A 21,387-nucleotide genomic window follows, 5' to 3' on the forward strand; every position below is an offset into this window, starting at 1 on the left:
AAGTAGGTTTCTCTGTATCACCGACTTCGGCAATAAGAGGCGGAAGAAGCAGAGGATCTGATGTTTAGTTTCGGCGACAAGATTAGACGAAAAAGAAAGAAGGGAAACTGTTCTCTAAAAAGAGAAGTCGAACGGGTTGCGTTTTACGAAGAAGAAAGAGATTTTTTGTTTTTTTTTTAATTCATCTGACATTTGAGAGGGAGGATAAAAATGTCTTCTTTTATTGAGTTTATGGCATGCGGGAGTAGCCCAAAACGAAAGTGGCATTTGAGAATAAGTTGTTTACTGTTCATGGCCGGATAGACAATATTCTCAAAAAATAATTCACTTTCTCTATCATTAGAATTACTAATTAATTTTTAAAAATTTGTTTTTTTTACCTATTTTTAAAAATTTGTTAACCAATCAAAATTTTAAATATGTATATATTAATAAACATATTTTATATATTATGAGCAAATGCAGAGCCTTTTAACTTATACCAAAAAAATAATATTCAAAAAAAAAAAGAATACAAATTACACTCATTTCTCTCAGCCCTAAAAATAGCTTAACGCCGGTTTGTTTCACCGCCGTTGTTCTTCTTCCTGCTCTCCCTCTCTCTCTCTCTCTCTCTCTCTCTCTCTCTCTCTCTCTCAAACTCACAAATCTCCGTCGATTCATCCCTCCCAGGTAAGCTTCTTCACCCAATTTATACTTTCGCATTTCCTTACATTAACCTAAGTAGAGTTCCCCGATTCATAAACTTAATTAATCAAGATTAAAACCAGAACCTTTGGGGATTTAATTTCGAATTCTCTGTATGTTTCTTTGAATCTTAATCTGTATTTTTGAGTTTTTCATTTCCGCTCTTCAGATTCAGTGAAAAAAAAATGGCTTTTTGCAATAAGCTAAGCCGTCTCGTGAGGCAGAGTGAGAACGCTTCCATGATTGGGTCTCTCAGGTCTTTCTCTGCTGAGTCCACTCATCATAGATACCACCAGGAGACTCACAACTTTCTTGAGCCAGAAAGCTATATTGGTAGCTGGGAAGCTCCAAAGGATCCGAAAGATGCAGAGAGGAAGCTTGCACAGCTTAGGAGAGATTATGCAAAGAAAGTTACAGTGTATCGTAAAGAGTATATTCATGAGATTGAGATGCTTCGTGTTGAGAAGCAGGCTAAGGATGAGGCGAGGTTGTTGGCTGAACGAGCTGCTAATGAGGAGAGGAGACGGTTAAAGGCTGAGGCTGCTAAGGTTAGGGCTGAGGAACGTAAGATTGCTGATGAAGAGTTCAGGCAAACCCTGGTGAGTTCTCACTTTCTCTGTTCTCAATTCTTTTCTTCCTTGTATAGAAACTGTGATGGATGTTGAATCAAGTTAGTTTAGTGTGAGATGATTCTTGGAGAAAATGGGGAAAAGGGTGGGTCTGGATAAGCTTTGTCTGGCATCTGGGGAAACGAAGTGTTGTTTCCTCTTGAAAATTGGGAACTTTGCCTAGTTGTGGTTTGAGGTGTAGTAATATATAAAAGGGTGTTTTGTGATTTGAAGAGAAAATTTTGGAGATGTATAGCTAAGAGCTTGGATAATCGTTGCTTAGAAGTTGAGATTTTTCTATGAATCCTGTAATCAGCATGGTCTCTCTACAGTAGCTGTTGTTGTTCTGGTTCCAGCTTTAGAATCTTGCCTGTATCAAACATAAGATAGGTTTCGATGCTTGATCTTGGTGCTTTCTCAGTGGAATTGTGGGAGGGCAGTGAAACTTATTAGTTAGAAGCTTCATTTGTTCGAGCCTGTAGGTAGATGAAACATTGTACACGCACACATTTACCAAAATAGTGTCTACTGACTGATAAAATTGATTTCACGTACTTGTTTCTGCAAATTGACTGAGAAGTGTACACATTCCCTGGTTTCTGATTCTTGTTTGAGTTCCTCATTTCTCTTGGTAACAGCCTTGGAGCAGTAATGGGCATAGTGTTTTTCTTAGACCTGTTGATTTATATAGACCTGTCTTTTCTGTATAATAAATCGTAGATGAAAGAAAGAGCGGAAAAGCTAGAGATCTGGAAGATGATGGGTATAAAAAGGGAAGAGAAGATCGAAGAGAGAAAGAAGCTACTACGTGAGCAGAGTTCATTGTGGATCGACCCAAAGGAACTGGAGAGGAAGATTACAGAAGCCTTGGTTGATACCATTGTTCTTTGAACCAAAAAGCTTCTCTTCTTTTGATTCTTCTGTTGAGAGACAACTCTTTCCTTCTTCAGAATTCAGATAGACAAGAAAGGCAAAGGCTGTGTTTAGCCGTTTTGCATTAAGCACATAATTGGGATAAAATTTTGAAACACGTCTTCTGAACCATTCTCTTGTTTGTGGTTTTGATGTCGTAATGTATTCTTAATAACACCTGTCCGTTGCTTTGAATCTTTCTTCCTCCCTCGTTGATTTTTTAATATCAAGTAATGGGCTTAGTAGTATTATAATTTTATCATTGTTTCGTAATCCGCCGATGATACTCCCATTTCCGAATTCGACGCTATTAGAATCTCACGCGCCGCCTTTTTGTTACGCCACGCCCTCTTCCCCTCTCTCTCACTCTCACTCTCTCTCTCTCTCTCTCCGCTAGAATGATTCCGATTCAGATCAATTTGGTCGAGTGGGAAATAGAAACCACACGACTGCGGATTTTGACGCCAAAAGCAATGGTTTAATTCGGTTTAGAAAATTTATTATGTCCGTTATCGGTTTTGATGTGAGGGCTTAGGTTAAGGTTATTTCCTTTTCCTTTAACTACAACTTCGGAAATCATCATATAAAGCATCTTCTTGGCAAATTACAACAAAATAAAACTCTCTCTCTCTCACTGATTGTAAGAAACAAACAAACTCTCTAATCTCTCTCTTATCGTAAGAAACAAACAAAAAAATATGGTGAAGAAAGGTGGAATGAAGACGAAGATTGAGATTAAAAAGATCATGAAGAAGAGCTCGCTAGGACCTATCTGTGTCAAACGTCGTAACGGACTCTTCAGCAAAGCTTGAAATTAAATTGGTTTGGTCAATAGACAAAATTGGTTTAATTAAATTGGATATATAGACAAAATTGGTTTAATTGAAATTAAATTGGTTTGGTCAATAGACAAATTTGGTTTTATATAAACCGAAGAAATTGAAATTAAATTGGATATATATCTTGGCAAATAAATCACAACAAAAGAAAACTCTCTCTCTCACTGATTGTAAGAAACAAAAAAAACTCTCTAATATCTCTCTTATCGTAAGAAACAAAACAAAAAGAATGGTGAAGAGAGGTGGAATGAAGACGAAGATTGAGATTAAGAAGATCATGAAGAAGAGCTCGTTAGGACCTATCTGTGTCAAAACGCCGTAACGGACTCTTCAGTAAAGCTTCTCAACTTTGTCTTCTCTCCGGTGCACAAGTCGCCGTCTTAGCGACTCCTTCTTCTTCCGAATCCAACGTCTCCTTCGGCCATTCCTTCGTCGATGGCGTTGTCTCTGCTTTTCTCTCGGGACAACGCCTTGTTCCCGTTCCTAATCCCGAGGATGACAAAGCGATGAGGGAGGACGTTGGTATCTGTTTGACTCGTAAGGATCTAGGGTTAGGGTTTTGGTGGAACAACGAGAGGCTTGTCAGATCGGAGAATCCGCGAGAGATTAGTGACGCAATTGATTCCATGTGGACGTTGTTGGGTAATCTCAAGGAATTGCGTGCGGATGAAGCCTCTTTCGTTAATAATAATAACAATCAAGCTTTCGTTAATGATGATCACGAGGACCTGAAGAACAACGAGAAGAACGGTTTTATCTTAGACGGCATCACTGAAGAACAAGATCAAATCCTCCCGCTTTGTGAAAGCTTTTGCGTTACGGACAACAACAACAACTCTTTTACTGAAGTAAACTTGGATTTCGATCAAGAGCTGGATATTGATCAACTCATTGATTTCGATACTAATTTTGAAAGATCCCTTGATAATTGGTATACTCATGAGGAGATTGGTTTGAACCTCGATCAGTGTTTTCCATATATCAGCTAAACTGATCCAACTCAAACTTTGAGCTTCAGTTTAGGTTTATTATGTAACACTGTATAACGTTTGTGTTTTTGTTTCTATGTTGTGTTGTATTTGTGGTTTATTTCAAAATCAGTTGTTTTCATTAATCTTCTCTGATCAAAATAGGAATTACAAATCTTATCTTATCTGATACTATTGAATTTGCTTTGGTAGCTACCAAAAAGTTATTTCTATAGAATCAATTAATTAATGAGCATTTACAACAATACAAACATAAGCATGACTGTGTCTAGCAATCTCATCTGGCTTTCTTGTTAATGCATCTCTTTTGCTCCTTCCCCTTCGATGACATTTCTTCCAAAGATTTTCTTGATTTTTTTTTGTAATATTGATGGCTCCGTTTCATCATCTTCTAGCCTTCTCTACCTCAAACGGCATAACACTGTTAATATCTGGTGACAACTAGAACCGTGCCTAGGATTATATAGACCTAGGATTATGTTGCCTTAATTTTTTTTTTAAAACTAATAACCAACATAATCGAAAAAAAACAAGCGTACAACCCAAATTTTAATTCTAAAACATAATTTTTCTTCCCTTTTGTGCTACAAAATCGTTAACCAAACTCTCGAAATCAACACTCTCAAAAAGGAAGAAAACAAAGAGAAATATAAGTTAATATGTTACTGTTTTAGCGGTGATGGGAGAAGTGAGAACAATGGGTCTCTTTAGTTACCTTAATTTATTTTAACATTAGTTTCTAATTGAAATCTCCTTTCTCGATTTCTCTAGAACCATCATTGCTCTCTTCTTCCTTTTACCACATACAATATTTTTTTATTAGGTCTAACTCTTGGGTTTATTTGGGAAAATTAAGGCCTTTAATTTTTTTCCAAAAAAAGGGCCGGAAGCGAATGCTTCTTTTTTTAACACATAGCCACGGCTCTGGTGACAACTGCTTATTCTGCTTGCCGGAAGTTTCAGCGAGGTCTCTGTACCAGCAAACAGAACACTACGTAAGAAGGGAGATTAATTATACCAACTATACTATTTCATTTTCAATCCATTTAAAAAAAACTTTAAAAAAAAATTCTAAATAAGTAAATGAGAATTGAATATATTTAAATAACAGACATTTTTAGTTATAAATTCACAATAATCTATATATACATTTTTGAAGTATATTTTGGTTTACCCTTTTAGTTTTACTTATTTAAAAACTTATTTACAACATTGATCCTAAAAAAAATGCACAAAAAACTATAACTAAAACCGAAAATTCCTAAAATATCTTTACAACAATATTATGTTTTCCTTTAATCTTTTTTTTTTCTAAATCGAAATTATCATATTAAGAACCATATTAAGAACCATTATCCTAAACTTCCCTAAAACAATGGTAACAATTATTCATTCTACTTATAAATCCTAAATGGAATCAATCTTCAGATCATGGAATCAAAAATTAAATCAACAATCCATTAAAATAGGAAACAATACCTAAGTAACAAATTTGAGGTTTTCATGTTATCAATTACAATAAATATGGTATTTAAACATACAAAACTAAATGGAAACTGAATTAAACATTAAATATCGAATCAAGATTTTTCAAGATTTCTAACTTGCTCACCAAGATTTATTCTCCTAACCATGACTACCTCTATAAATGACATGTAAATGGAACAACTATTGTTATCATCATAGCAATACATAGTTCACATTTTCTTATCATTAAAACATTTTCTTATCATTAAAACATTTTATTTCTCTCAGTTTTGATTTTTTTTTAAAAACATTGTCCAGTTTGTATGAAATATATGTTTACTCTATGTGAACAAGATAATGAATGCAAAAATAGATAGTTTTTTTGGGTTTTTTTTTATTATTCTTATGTTTCTTTTTATCATTCTCATTGATTATATTTGATTTAATTCTTTTGCTTTTTTTTAATAATCATACTAATTCTTAATCTTTTTTTGGTAAGGATTATAATTCTTAATCCTATGTAACGTTGATTTCAATTAGGTTTTGATTTTATTTTCTGTAACAATTATAATTCTTAATCTGAATCATTATCCTACATGGGTAAATTGCAGGAAAAATTTTATATAAATTTTATTTCTAATTTAATATAAATATTTGTATAAAAGTTATATATAAATATTTGTAAATATATAAGTGAGTGTGAAACAAAATTTACAAGCATTCAAATTTACAAATTTGTATATGTTTAATTCAATTCTTAGTCAAACCGTTTAATTATACTGTACTAGATGAGGACCCGCCTAATGTGCGGGTTTAAAGTTTTATAAATGAAATTAAATTTATTAAAAAATTTGTTGTATGTTATATAGAAATTTTATTTTTGTTATAATACACTTATTTATATCCATTTACAAATCTTTTATTTATGTTACTATTGAAAGTATATTTTTTATACCTAAATGTACTCTTGTATGGTACAAAAATATTCTTGATCACCATCTAGAAACTGTTTATATAAACACATTAAGCCAAGTATATTACTTTCACTTCTGCATACTTTTTTAATTACTAAATTTGTTGGCTCAAAAAACATTTTGAATAAAAGATTTATTACATAATATACTAATCAATGATGTATCATCACAATAATGTATGACCACCATGGAGAAAACATCGGCTCCGCCTTCATCCCTTATGGAGAGAACCTTGAGTCAAACCTCCTCCACCATGGAGAGAACTTTGGCTCCGCCTTTCTCTCTTAGAGAGATAACCTTGCGTCCAATCTCCTCCACCTTCCTCCCATGCGGAGATAACTTTGTGTCCAACCTTCTCTACCATAGGGAGAACCTCGGCCCTGCCCTCCTCCTATGTGGAGAAAATATGTTCACGTCTTTTTGCTATCTCAAAATGGCTTGTCCCGACAACCAATGAAAGTAAAAACAATTTTCTAACTTCACAAAAAAAAAATATTTTGATAGTAACTAATGTTAAATGTCTGAATATATTCGTGATAGTAACTATGCCAAAGTTAAAGTAAAATAGTTGGCTTAATGTGTTTATAGATAACATAATATACTAATCAATGATGTATCGTCACAATAATGTATGACTGCCATGGAAAAAATCTCGGCTCCGCCCTCATCCCTTATGGAGAGAACCTTGCATCCAACTTCCTCCATCATGGAGAGAACCTTGGCTCCGTCTTCCTCCCTTGGAGAGATAACCTCTCGTCCAACCTCCTCCACCTTCGTCTGTTGGGTAGATAACCTTTTGTCCAACCTTCTCCACCATAGAGAGAATCTTGGCTCTGCCCTCATCCTGTGTGGAGAGAAAATGTTCACGTCTTTTTGTTATCTCAAAATAGCTTGCTCCGACGACCAATAAACGTCAAAACCTTTATCAATCGTCACAAAATCTTTTGATAGTAACTAATGCTAAATTTCTCAATGTATTCGTGGAAGTGTCTTTGACACACCATGATGTAGCCTCTGTCTCTGTAACGCTTCAACCGCCACATTGTTTAGTGAGCTCATGTCTACTCTCAGTCCATGGGCTCACCTTCCAAGTGGGCCCTACATCTATTCTCGGCTTGTGGACCAACCCATATTCGATAGCTGGTGTGTTACGTCTGGAAGTCTTTAAAAACTTGATTACCGACCTTACAAATCAACAAATGATATTTTCTTGTGTTTTGTCCTCACTCGCACAATTTCGACAATCACTTCCAAAAAGGTCACTCATCATTAAGCTCTCTCAAGACCCTTGACTGAAAAAATAAGTGCATTTTGGTGACGTATGTGGCTAAATCAATTCTTTTAAACATTTTCGCAGACCAGGGTGTCAGAGTCTTTGAGCTCCTATAGATCTATCAACAACGATTTATTTTTTTCCAATCTATCTATCTATGTTTGTTGTACGCTTGTGTTTGATTAGCCTATTTTATCAATTCATTAGGTTGATGAGCTTCTATTTGTTATCTCTCTTTGGGATTGAATGAATAATGGTAACAATTATGTTTGCAAAAAAAAAAAAAAGGGTTTATGACCAACCATTCAAAGTTGAGAAATTGAAAAAAAAAAAAAAATTGGCATAATTAAATAAACAATAGAAAATTATAAGCATGCTAATATATGAATCCCAAATCATTCAAAGATTAAAATACAAATTAAAACAATCTAAAAATACTACAATAAATTTTAAAATACAGTATTAGAAAAAGAAGACTCATATATTAATCTTTTTTTTGGTCAACATATTAATCTTACCTATTCCCAACTGAAATAGGAGAAAGTAGTAGAAAATTTTGGTTTAAGAAAATAAGAACAAATTACCTTCCCACATATTCCCAATTAAACAAAGTTGAAAGCAATGTTTTTGAATAAATTATTTAAATATGATGCCATCTTTGATTATATAGAAGTGAGTACAAAATTTTGAATAAATAATTAAAAGTATATTTTCCTTAATCCTTGTTTCTATTTTTTAATAATTATCACTTAAAATTAAAAATAAGTAAATAATATTATAATTTTGAATTTTATGAAATATATATATATATAATCTCCTTATAATTATTTTTTAAAAATTTGCTTTTTTTTCTAAATTCTGAAATTTTTTATAATTATATTTTTACTTTATTATATTTTTAAAAACAAAATATTTTTTTTGTTGTAATCAAATTCTTTCTATTAAATATTTACAGATGTCAAAATCTCAGATTGATAACTTGACACATGTCAAAATCTTGTTAATGACTAACTTTCAAAACCCAACTTTATATAATAAGATAACTATGAGATATACAGTGCTTAAAGCACATGTCAACATTTTTTTTAAAAAATTCTAACATAATAATAGAAATTATTGTTATGTTTTTTTAAAAAGTTATTTTATTTGATATAATATTTATTTTTAATTGTTCTTTAAATCTATTAGTCTTTTTGATTACTAATTATTTTAGAATATTATCGTATTTTATTTTTGACGTATATTACAGTTTTATATTGTTTGTTTGTTGCATTTGCATCATTATTTTGTGAAATATGAAGTAGTAATTTAATATTATAATTGTGAACAAATAAAACTTATTAATTTATCATCTATATATATTTAGTTTTATCAACCTGCCAATGTAAAAATTAAAACACACATTTTTTTATAGATTGAGTAATATATCTTTGTTTTAAAAAAATTCATATAACATATGCAGAAAAAATTTTGCATTTTATTAATCATAAGTATTATATGAAAATTCAAAAAAAATTTAAATAAAAGAAAATAAAGATGATAGGAGAATCATAATTTAAAATCTTAACAAAATCTTCAAATTTAGTTATTAAAAATAATTTTATTGTGTACTTGGATACAAAATCTTAGTTTTTGAAATTCTGATTGGTTAATATATGTTTTTAAAAAAATATTTAGTAATTTTCGTCCATAATTTATTAGGGAGAGAAATTTTTTTTTTTTTTTTTCTAGATTTTTTTATATTTGATATGTCAGCTTTTGTTGACAAAAAAAAATTCTCTCAGCTTTTTTATTTTTATTTTTTTAATTAATTATCTTTATTTAATTAATTAACTAAGCTTAATTTTGTTTTACTAATGGCAATTGAATGTAATTTTTACACATTTTAAGGTTAGTTTCATATTTGTACCTCTTAATTAATATACTAGGATATTTTAAAACTTAAAAATAAAAAGAAATATTAATATACAAGCTATTTAATAGCGGACGAGTTTGGATCAACATTAATATAAATTTAAAATTTCATTAACTCACTTGGATTGGTTTGATCCTAGAATATTGATAGTAGATTCTTTGAAAGTTAACATATATTAAGATTATGGTCCATTTACAATACCTAACTATTATGACAACCCGTCCCATTGACCCCACTATCCCACTGCTAGCTTGCCCCCATAGGCCCAAAGCTGGCCCTGCAGGGCATCGATCCTAACCCCTCACCGTGGTAAATGAAACTACTCATCCAAATTCACAGTAGGTTATTGGTGCGTCAGGCGTTCCTCGAACTCTGATCCCCACCCTTTAACAACCTTCCCACAGGACAAGTTGTCACCAATTGATTTACAACTGAAATGACCTGACCCGTTTTTTTTTTTAATAATAAATAATAATATAAATAACTATGACTAGTGGCCTATATCCACTAGCCACCTAACCACAATCACAAACAACAGCGGAATAACAATACCAATTAAATAACTAATAATAATCCACGAACATCTTTCTCTTCATTCCCTTGATTCCACGATCACACTTTGCCTTTACCTGCACCACAAACACAAATTGAGATGTATGAGTATTTGATAAATACTCAGTGAGGCAATACTTCCATCTAGTTGGCTATACACACAAGCAATAAGATCTCTCATGCCACAAACAACAACAATAAAACAAACCAGGAACATGAACAAGTGACCCGACACGATCCGGTTACAGTCGGAAGAGTGTCGACCGATACCAGAATGTGTCGACCGACACTGGACATCTCCACATGGTGTCGACCGACACCTCCACATGGTGTCGACTGACACTCGCTAAGTTCCCGAGCCGTCCTCGCGTTAGTATTGACCGACACCACTGTCGAGCAGTGATTTCCTTCGAACAGAACCTCCGAATCTCGCCTCCAAACTTCTCCTCTTCGTCCCACACAATCCCATGAACGAATCCAAGCCTCAGGAGCTACGAAAACTCACAAACAACCAAACAACACACAATATCACAGAAACAAAGATCTTAGCTTAGATAAGCCATGGTCATGCACTCGCCTTAGCCAACAAATAGATCTAAGCCCAAAGGACAAAGCTACCACCACAGAAACCTTCCCAGCACGTTCCTAGCCTTGGATCTTCACTCTCACAGCAAGATCTCTCCAAAAATGCCTTCAAATCTCACAAACTCTCACAAGAACTCTTAGAAACTGTTTTCTCCTCTTTCTCTCTCCAAAACAACAAACGGCGACCAAGACAAAAATAAAACACGACCTAGGTCGTTTTCCCACGTAAATATCTCGGTTCAATGATTTTTCCTAAACCAAACCGGTCCAAATCGATAATTAAATCAATCTGGTCAAACCAGAAATAAGTGGTGTTGACCGACACCAAATGAGTGTCAATCGACACCCACCCCCAAAACGCGGAGTTTTGGTTCGCGGGTGTTACAACTATAAACATACTTTTAAAAATGACCCAAAAATAAATGGAATATTTAAATAGGAAATATAATTAAATACTTTCATCCAAATACTTATCTTGAAATACACATTATAATGTTTTATTGACTCTAATAAATTTATTTGCAAAACTAAAATAGCAATATTTAAATTATAAATGTTAAACATGCATTTCAACCAAAATCCAATATCTATTTCCAAACTAGAAAAAGCTACATTTTCATCCAAAAATAGTTAATAATGTATAACTCTTATATGACATAAGAAATACTACCAAAAAATAAAACATAATTTTATTTTTAATTTAGTTACAAAAATATATTCCCGCTGTATACCGCGGGTTAAAACCTAGTGTATTTTATAAACCTGACACATTTTTATTCACTTTTCTATTCCATCTCATCAAACCCATATTTTGTACTAACTTTCATTTTTGTACTTTCATAGTGTTTATAGTAATGCAATCAATAATTAATAATAACATTTAGAAATATTACATATATAAGAAAATATATTAATATGTAATGATTGCATATCTATAACTTTCACATAGTTTATGTGACTCCTATAACAATGAAATACTCCATCCGTTTTGATTTAGTTGTCGTTTTAGGTGGTTTTCAATAAAAATGTTTGGTAAATATTCCAGTTTTATCCCTGTTGTTTTAATGTTTTGACCAATAAAAATTGATATAAAAATTAGTGTATTTATTACCCAATTAAATAATAATTTTTCATATGCTTTTAACTACAATTTTCCTTATAAATAAAAAGATACACATTTTACTAACCCTCATATCTCAAATCTCACATAATATTTTTATTTAACTAATATTGTCTTAACTAACAATCATTACTCAGTAAACAAATAAAAACAAATAATTTCTAAAATCACAGAAAAATCCAAAAACAATGTAAATTAAATCTGTGCGTAGCACGAAGTGACTACTAGTAATATATATATGAAACAAATCAGATTGATAGAACATCACAAATTTAATCAATGGTAAGGTTTACATTTTAGACATTTTAACTCTGAGATTACTGTATTTTAGAAAGTGTATACATTGCTTGGTTTTAAATCGCGCATAGCGCACCGTGGCACAAACCTCCTCTTAGTGTGCCATACGCCATGGCACATGCGGCACATCGCAACATGGATATGAGGCGCTTGGTGTTTAAAAGAAAGAAAATAAGAGGTATTCTGCTGAAACTTATTAAAACTTTAGTAATTTAGAATAAACTAGCATAAAACAATCCAATCCATCTCAAAAGAAACTAAGAAAGTTAAAAAAAAAAAAAGAGATAGTTCTTAAACCCAGTAAACCACTAAGGCTCTAATCAAATTGAGTATTCTCAAACTCATAGTCATCACGATCCAAAAGAGTATCTTGAAAGAGCTCTCCTCCACCAAAATCCTCTTCCACATCATCATCATCTTCATCAACCAAAGTCATACCACTAGAAGGTGGTTTACGAAATGCTCTTGAACCACTAGAAGTACTAGCGATACCTTTTTCTTTTTCAAATCTACTTGAGGCAGCTGCTGATCAAGTTGCATAATAAGGATCATTAGCTCATGTGCTCTCCCCAACGACGTTCCATGTCAAATCATCATTTGCAAACACCATATCATCACCTTCATTATCAGAGCTCCCATCCATTCTCCCAGTAAGCCACTCATTGCTGTCATCAATTTCTTCTAAGAGAATAGGATCAACAATGTCTTTCCTCTTGTATCGACGTTGCAAAGCACGATTGTATTTCACAAATACCATGTCATTCAATCGATTTTGGGACAATCTGTTCCTTCTTTTGGTATGAATCTGTTACAAAAAATATATATTATAAGTTGTATGATATTTTTTTGTGAATAATGTAACTACTAAAACAATCAACTTAAGGTTACTTACTAGTTGAGAAACACCCCAATTCCTTTCACAACCAGTAGCACTACAAGTGAGGCTAAGAACTTTTATGGCAAATTTTTGGAGGTGTGGAGTTGAAGATCCATAAGAAGACCACCATTCCGCTATAAAAATAAAGAAATTGTTAGTTTTATATAAACTTAGGTTATAAACATAAAGATGTCAAGCTAGAGAGTAATTACCTGGTGATTTTGTAGCTTTATGCCTTATAGCCATATGATAACCAAATAGACCAGTTGCATTTTTAAATTCATCTATCTCAGACATTATCTTGTCTTGAGTCTTAATTTCTGGAACCAACCTGTCAATACAATCATACAAACCTTTCAACACTTCTTCACAGTTTGCATCATCATATTTTCCATATTGGATTTCTGGATTGAGAAAGTAGCCAGCTGCATGAAGAGGACGATGAAGTTGACACTCCCATCTTTTGTCAATAATTTCGAATGCAGTTTTGTAGTGTTCTTCTCTCCAGTTGAAAGACTTCATAATTGTCTCCTTTGCCTGATCCGTGGCTGCATACATGTATCCCATAGGAGGCTTTATCTCTCCATCAACCATTCGAAGAACTTGTACTAGAGGACCTGCCAACTTCAGCCCATATAAAACATTCTTCCAAAAACTATCTTGCAAAATATATGTTCTTACTTTATTTCCTCCTGCTTCTTTTGACCACTTGGAATTATTCCATTCTTCAGAATGAACCATCTTTCTCAACTTGTCTTTTTGCTTATGAAACTGTGCTAGCGTGATGAAAGTTGTTGCAAATCTTGTAATCGTCGGTCTGTGCAAATTCCTTTGATTTGTGAAATTCCTCATCATGTTCACAAGAGGAATATGACTATAAATATAGCCATTCATGAATATACACTTTTGTATAGCGCTCTTCACATTTGCCATTTTCCCAAGATCTTCAAGCATTAGATCAATGCAATGTTCTGCACATGGAGTCCAATAAAGATTTGGTCTTTTAGCTTCAAGTAATTTTCCTGAAGTTTATATACACCAATAAAAAATTAGATTAAACAAATAAAAAAATTAAAAAAATATTACAAATCTTAAAAGATGTATTATATCTATTACCAGCTTTCACATAGTTTGATTCATTGTCCATGACCACTAGGACAACATTTTCTTCTCCTACTTCCTCAACTATCTTATCAAGCAATTGAAATAACAATGTGGCATATTTCACAACTTCTGATACATCCAAAGACTTTAGGAAAACAGATCCTTTTGGAGAATTAACAAGAAAGTTAACTAAATCCTTCTGAACAACTGAATCACGCCATCCATCAGACATAATTGAACAACCTTTAGTTGCCCACCCTTTCTTGTGCTCTACTAGTTGTTTATTAGTGTCTTCTACTTCTTTCTTAAGTAAAGGAACTCTTAACTCATGCATGGTTGGTGGCTTTAATCCTGGACCATATTGTCCAACTAATTCAAGCATCTCCCCATAACTATCTAAAGTTTGCAAAACCTTGCAATACCTCTAACAGTTTTCTCCCTTAACTCCTTAACACAAGCTCCAAAAATTCCTTTCCTTTCCTTTCTAGCATTCAATATATCGGGAGGTGTAGAAGTGACAAACCTATCAAGTGGACCGTGGTGTCTTGGCTTTTTTGGCTGGGGACGTTGCCGTTTGTTACTTGGCTCACAATCCATTTATTCTTCCTCATCATAATCATCAAACTCTTGAGATGGTGGCATCATAGATCGTCGGTGTAGTATTGTTAATTAGGCAGAGTCACACTTTACTTGTTTAGAATCACCATCACTTTTCCTTTTGTTCTCATTTTTATTATTTTAGTGAAGGAAAAGTTGGTCTAGAATCGGATATTTGTAAGGTCGCAGAATGGTTGTGACACTTATTAAAGATTCTAAGAAGATGGATAACGCAAAATATGGTTCCTTGATTTAAGAAGATTGTATTGGGACACTTATTAAAGATTCTAAGAAGATCCATGACGATAACTATGCACGAGCCACAGAATGACAAGTTTCTATCAGGACATAAGGAAACTCATACAATATAAAATTTCACTATACAACTCAAAATCATAAACATTGAACAAAACTACAACAGAAGGTAGCACCACCCAAAACTTATGCTATGTTTTGAGTTCAGATCAGTCAATTTGGCCAGACTCGATTGCTCCTTTACAATCTTGTAACTTATGAAGTAGAGATCACCGCCCTCCATCTCCACAGTCTCGGGGCTCTCTCCTCTGCCAAAGTGTTATGAACCAACTATTTGCTTAAGAATTAAGAAATGATTGAAAGCTTAGCTCCCTCTTTACCCTAATTCTCTCTTGAGATTAAGGTTAATTCTTGGGGCTTCCTTTCTTATTAATCATAATAGAACCTTATATAGGTTTTCATACAATTTAATCATAACCCTAATGCATAAAAGATATCACTTTAAAATAAATAGGAAAATATGAAAACCAACTTCATAAACTAAACCACCAAAACTATTTAATTAAAATGTCCTAACCATACTCTAATCTACCTAACAATGATCACATATCACAAAGTAAGTAAAGGCAAAAACCCACACATAGATTACAGTAAGGTTGTGTGTATAAATGTGTATGGGGGAAAAAAGAGAATTCTCTCACTCTTCACAGAGACGACTGAGGGAGACAAAGTTGTTGTTTCGACAAACAACAAAGGTGTCCAAATGCGGCTGCGACACTGTAAGTTCACAGATTATAGTAGTGTTCAGTAACAGACAGAGAACTCTAGCTATTGTGTGAAAGAAAATATGGTTCAACTATATAATGACAAACCAACTCAGAATATGGTTCAACTATATAATGACAAACCAACTCAGAATATGGTTAAAATTGATAAGGTTAACTGGTTAAGGAAGGTAAGGTACCCATATCGCCCACTTCACTTATAAGTGATCGCTTGAGAACCGACTAATAGTTCTCAGGCAACTTAAGCAGTACAGTCTCTTCGAAATGCTTTGCTAAATCATCAGCACACCTGTCGATGTAATAATTTAAATATATATGACTGACAATGTCGAGCTATTAACGTAAATTTGTAAGAATAAAGTAAGAATAAGCAAACACCTTCTCTTGCTCAGGAGCTTGAGGTTGTGGAACATAAACTTCTCTATTTGCAACAGTCAAATGAAAACCATTGGAGAATGACATATAAGCAAAGTCTATAGTAGCAACAATTTTGTTACAAATATCGCTGAGAACACATTTGTACTACATATAACGCTTAGCACAAACGTTGATACTATCAAGCAAAAGACAAGTGTATTAACTAACTGTCAAGCAAACATTCCATTTCAAATATCACTAACCTCTTCCTAAGAGGAAATGATCAAAAGCAAATCTCAGCAATAAATCCATTGCAAATATAGATTTTTTTCAAAAACCAACACAAACAAAAAAATTAAGGATTTAGAGATCTTACCACAATTAAGAATCTCAGGCGCCGCTTTCTCGTTACGCCACACCCTCTTCAATAGCTTAACGTCCGATGTCGACATCATTGTTCGTAATCCGCCCATGATCCATCCCCCCTCGCCTTCGCGTTACGCGATTTTAGGGTTCATATCGAGCCCAACAAATGTGTGGGCCTTTAAGCCCATTCAATTTTATTTGAACCGACGAAGCAATGGTTTAATTCGGTTTAGTAAATTAATTATGTCCGTTATCGGGTTTGATGTGAGGGTTTAGGTTAAGGTTATTTCCTTTTCCTTTTACTACAAAATTAGGAAATCATCATATTAAGCATCTTCTTGGCAAATCACAACAAAAGAAAACTCTCTCTCTCACTGCTTGTAAGAAACAAAAAAACCCTCTAATCTCTCTTTGATCGTAAGAAACAAACAAAAAGAATGGTGAAGAAAGGTGGAATGAAGACGAAGATTGAGATTAAGAAGATCATGAAGAAGAGCTCGTTAGGACCTATATGTGTCAAACATCGTAACGGACTCTTCAGTAAAGCTTCTCAGCTTTGCCTTCTCTCCGGTGCACAAGTCGCCGTCTTAGCGACTCCTTCTTCTTCTGAATCCAACGTCTCCTTCTACTCCTTCGGCCACTCCTCCGTCGATGGTTTTGTCTCTGCTTTTCTCTCGGGACAACGTCCTGTTCATGTTCCTAATCCTGAGGATGACAAAGCGATGAGGGAGGACGTTGGTATCTGTTTGACTCGTAAGGATCTAGGGTTAGGGTTTTGGTGGAACAACGAGAGGCTTATCAGATCGGAGAATCCGCGAATATTAGTGATGCAATTGATTCCATGTGGACGTTGTTGGGTAATCTCACGGAATTGCGTGCGGATGAAGCCTCTTTCGTTAATAATAATAACAATCAAGCTTTCGTTAATGATGATCACGAGGACCTGAAGAACAACGAGAGGAGCGGTTTTATCTTAGACGGCATCACTGAAGAACAAGATCAGATCCTCCCGCTTTGTGAAAGCTTCTGCGTTACGGACAACAACAACAACTCTTTTATTGAAGAAGTAAACTTGGATTTCGATCAAGAGCTGGATATTGATCAACTCATTGATTTCGATACTAATTTTGAAAGCTCCCTTGATAATTGGTATACTCATCAGGAGATTGGTTTGAACCTCGATCAATGTTTTCCATATATCAGCTAAATTGATCCAACTCAAACTTTGAGCTTCAGTTTAGGTTTATTATGTAATACTGTATAATGTTTGTGTTTTTGTTTCTATGTTTTTTTTTGTTGTATTTGTGGTTTATTTCAAAATCAATTATTTTCATTAATCTTCTCTGATCAAAATAGGAATTACAAATCAACTTGTATATCTTATTTGATACTATTGAATTTGCATTGGTACCTAACCAAAAAGTTAATTCTATACAATCAAGGGCAATTGTCATAAATACCACTAAAATTGGTTTATATTCCAAAAATACCACAATTTAGTTTTTTTCCAAAAATACCACTAATATGTAATTTTTTCCAAAAATACCACATAATTGAATTAAAGTTTTAATACTAAAAACTAATCCTTAAATTCTAAATACTAAACTTTACCCCTAAAAACTATACCCTAAAACTAAATGTGTCAACCCAAACCTAAAAAAAAACAATTACATCTTTAAAAATCAATTTTTGTGTTTGTGTTAATTTTAGAAAAAAAAAAAACTTTTGTGCTATTTTTGGAAAAAAAAAAACTTAAATGTGGTATTTTTGGAAAAAAAACCTTTTTAGTGGTATTTAGAAGAATTTTTTTGTGGTATTTAGAAGAATTTCTCTACAATCAATTAATGAGCATTTACAACAAGAAACATGACTGTGTCTAGCAGAGTGTCAGCCTCATTCTTTGCTTCACTCATCTCAAGCTAGTAATTTTGTAGCCATGCCTGCATCTGTAGTATGCATATACACCTTTGCTTCTAAAGTGGAACCAATCATTTTCTCATTACGTGCGAGCACCACCACTTTGACGAAAAATCTGTGTAAAGAACAACACTATTCTGTGTAAAGCTTAGAGTTCGAAACCTACTCTCCAATCATGAAGATTGCCCAAGAGATATAGTAATGTTCCCCTCAACTTCCTGTATTTATCAGACATTTGACGAAGAATCTGGAGACCTATCAGTACATCCCCTGTGTAATCTAATCTACACTAGAAACCCAAAGACGCATAACATCAGCTCCATAAGCAGGTGCGTCCTGTCATAAAATGACAAATCCTTGTCAAAAAACAGATTTGTTAGGTACTGAAGATGTTTTTAAACAAGGGATAGTATTGGTTTCTGTACCAACGACGAACCTTTTGAAATTTTCCCTCCTTCAATGACCAAATGTGGGTCCTCTACGTTACCTAGAGACTTGCTCATTTTCATACCCTTCTCATCCAATACAAATCCATGTGTTATATAAGAGCTGAATAATGGGCTTTTCCTATACAATCATGCAAAATGTGAAAGAAAATAAAATGAAAAGCCACTTTACACCAAGAAAGCTAAAACATGCAGAATAATCCCAATTTAGAAGGCAATCATCATGGTGTGCAATTATCACTTTGTGTTGCAATGCTTGTTAACAAAGAACTCTTGAACCACCCACGATGCTGATCTGTTCATTCTAGATACACATCTGCAGGGAAAGTAAGACCCTCACGTTTCCCCAATACACCAGCCCAAGAAGATCCTGACATACAGATGAAAAAGAAAGTGATGTAAAATAGCTGTTGAGTGCTTTGTGCGACTATCTGATTTTAATTATATTTCTTTTATCATAGTACTTGAGTCAAACTAGACATCCATTGTATCAGTCCCCTTTTCATAATCAGCTGCTTTATCACCATAACTCTCAGGAAGTAGGTCTTCCATTGACATATACCACCACGTGTCACTACCGTTATAGCTGCCAAACAAAGTATTCAAATAAGGTTACAGAAAACACAACCAGTAAATAATAACCAATAAAGAGACCATACTCTCTTATAGGCCCTTACATTTAACATGGTTAATTGTCTCTTCTTTCGTCTTAACATGATAAAAGGCCGAAATAGGGACACCCCATGTCCTTTGTCTCGAGATGCACAATTCAGATCGAGTGGAGGTCATGGTAGATATTCTGTTTACTGCCTGAATGACAAATTGCCAGAATTAAATTCCAAACAATATAAGGAAGATGCTGCGTCAAGCAGTATGATATCATCTCAAAATTGAGAAAATCCCAGAGTAAGGTGTATCAGATCATGTGGCTCATGTGCGTCTCCTTTCACAATTAACATCCATACATGATACTTTTAAGCCGCATACTCAAGAAAAATATCAACTCATAAACTCTGTATGTGTTCAACTAGGTACCTGATGTGGTATCCATTTTACAATGTTGATTGCATCTATAGTGGCCGTGCTAAACCCCTCAACCGATGCAAACCACTGCTCAGTCGCTCTAAAATATTGTAGGTGTTCGCCAATCGTATGGGTATTTATGAGCTGCATGGCAAAGAGGAAATTAAATCATGAGACTCTGAAGCAAATGTTTCCTCAAATGGTTCCTCAGAAAGCATCTGAATCAAACTCACCATAAGATTCTTCCATGACCAGAGACATATTTTCATCCAGGTAACTGACAACAGCACTATTCCCTTCTCCAAGGACAGAGAGCCCTCTAAACTGTCCAGCTTCTTCAGTGAACTTTCCTTCATCATCTACTGGAGAGAAAAGAGGCAGCCCATACTTCAGGCCGGTTGCATAATCCTCATGACCATGACCAGGGGCAGTGTGGACCAACCCTGTTCCTGATTCCGTAGTTATTTAATCACCCCCCTATAACGACTGGACAATCTCTGTTATCAATTGGATGTGTACCTACAAGCATGAGGACACACCATAAATTAACTAAGGGATTCAGTTTACAGTATCACATACAAAACCGAAATTCCTATCTACTCTCTAACTTAGAATATAACCTGCAGTTTTCGAGATCTGAACCAAGGAACGTTTTACTTATGATAAGCTTCACACCCCATTTTGTTTCTAATGCTGGCACAAGTCAGTCGCTACAATCACGAAAAGCTTTTGTTTATTCATTAGAACCTTCCCAGACATTTTCTTTTTGTTGCCTGTCACAGCAGATTCATCTTCTGAGAATGACTGCACTTCCACAACAGAGTACTGAAGCTTCGCATTCATCGCGATAGCTTGATAAGGTCCCAATCAGAGTAGTAAAGAACACAAGACACCAAGGTTTTTAATAGGTAGTTATGACTACCTTCTATGGTTATTTTTATTGCTTTTATAGAAGAGACTATTGAGTCCCAAAGAGATGAGGAGAACACCAGAAGATAAACACCAAAACCCAACGTAATTATCCTACCCTAAGATAAAACCAAAACAAAAGATAAAGCCAAAACCAGAACACCAATATCCAAAGCCGACTCAATCCACATAGGGAGGATTAGGCCGACGTACGCGTGTGGGCCGCTCATGATGCTCGAGCCCATCACAGCTGAAAGTTAGACAACAAGTAAAGGAAGAAGAGTCGAGTCACTAAGTGTGCTTATACAAAGAGTATTTATCAATTTGAAAGTTGAGAGAAAGATATACTAATTTGGAGAAAAGATGTGAGAAAGAACGGATAAAAAGTAAACTAGGATGCAACTTGACTGCTGAAAGTAAACTAGGATGCAACTTCGTCTTTTGCCTCTGCGGCGATGAAGAGAAGAGAAAATCATAGCAACTGGGTGGAGCTTCCGCCGGAGTTGACGTCTTTAATTCTTCTCCGTCTAAGC

The 21,387-nt window shown here is 34.1% G+C and overlaps 3 protein-coding genes and 2 pseudogenes across 3 annotated transcripts; 3 read left to right on the plus strand and 2 right to left on the minus strand.

Moving 5' to 3' along the window:
- Positions 510–2,404, plus strand: LOC104760903 (translation initiation factor IF-2-like). Its single transcript, XM_010483898.2, has 3 exons — positions 510–672; positions 857–1,286; positions 2,016–2,404. Exons 2-3 carry the CDS (start codon positions 873–875, stop codon positions 2,184–2,186), a joined length of 585 nt encoding a protein of 194 aa, XP_010482200.1. The 5' UTR covers positions 510–672; positions 857–872; the 3' UTR covers positions 2,187–2,404.
- On the plus strand, positions 2,906–4,035 carry LOC104763275 (agamous-like MADS-box protein AGL97). Its single transcript, XM_010486673.1, has 2 exons — positions 2,906–2,983; positions 3,343–4,035. Exons 1-2 carry the CDS (start codon positions 2,906–2,908, stop codon positions 4,033–4,035), a joined length of 771 nt encoding a protein of 256 aa, XP_010484975.1.
- On the minus strand, positions 12,535–14,796 carry LOC104763276. Its single transcript, XM_019240055.1, has 6 exons — positions 14,691–14,796; positions 14,212–14,328; positions 13,308–14,117; positions 13,111–13,229; positions 12,837–13,023; positions 12,535–12,743 (listed from the first exon to the last, which is right to left on the minus strand). Exons 1-6 carry the CDS (start codon positions 14,794–14,796, stop codon positions 12,535–12,537), a joined length of 1,548 nt encoding a protein of 515 aa, XP_019095600.1.
- On the plus strand, positions 16,997–17,766 carry LOC104763278 (annotated as a pseudogene).
- Positions 18,559–20,800, minus strand: LOC104763279 (annotated as a pseudogene).

This window comes from Camelina sativa, chromosome 18, assembly GCF_000633955.1.
Source record: "Camelina sativa cultivar DH55 chromosome 18, Cs, whole genome shotgun sequence".
In the NCBI taxonomy this organism is placed as follows: Eukaryota; Viridiplantae; Streptophyta; class Magnoliopsida; order Brassicales; family Brassicaceae; genus Camelina; species Camelina sativa.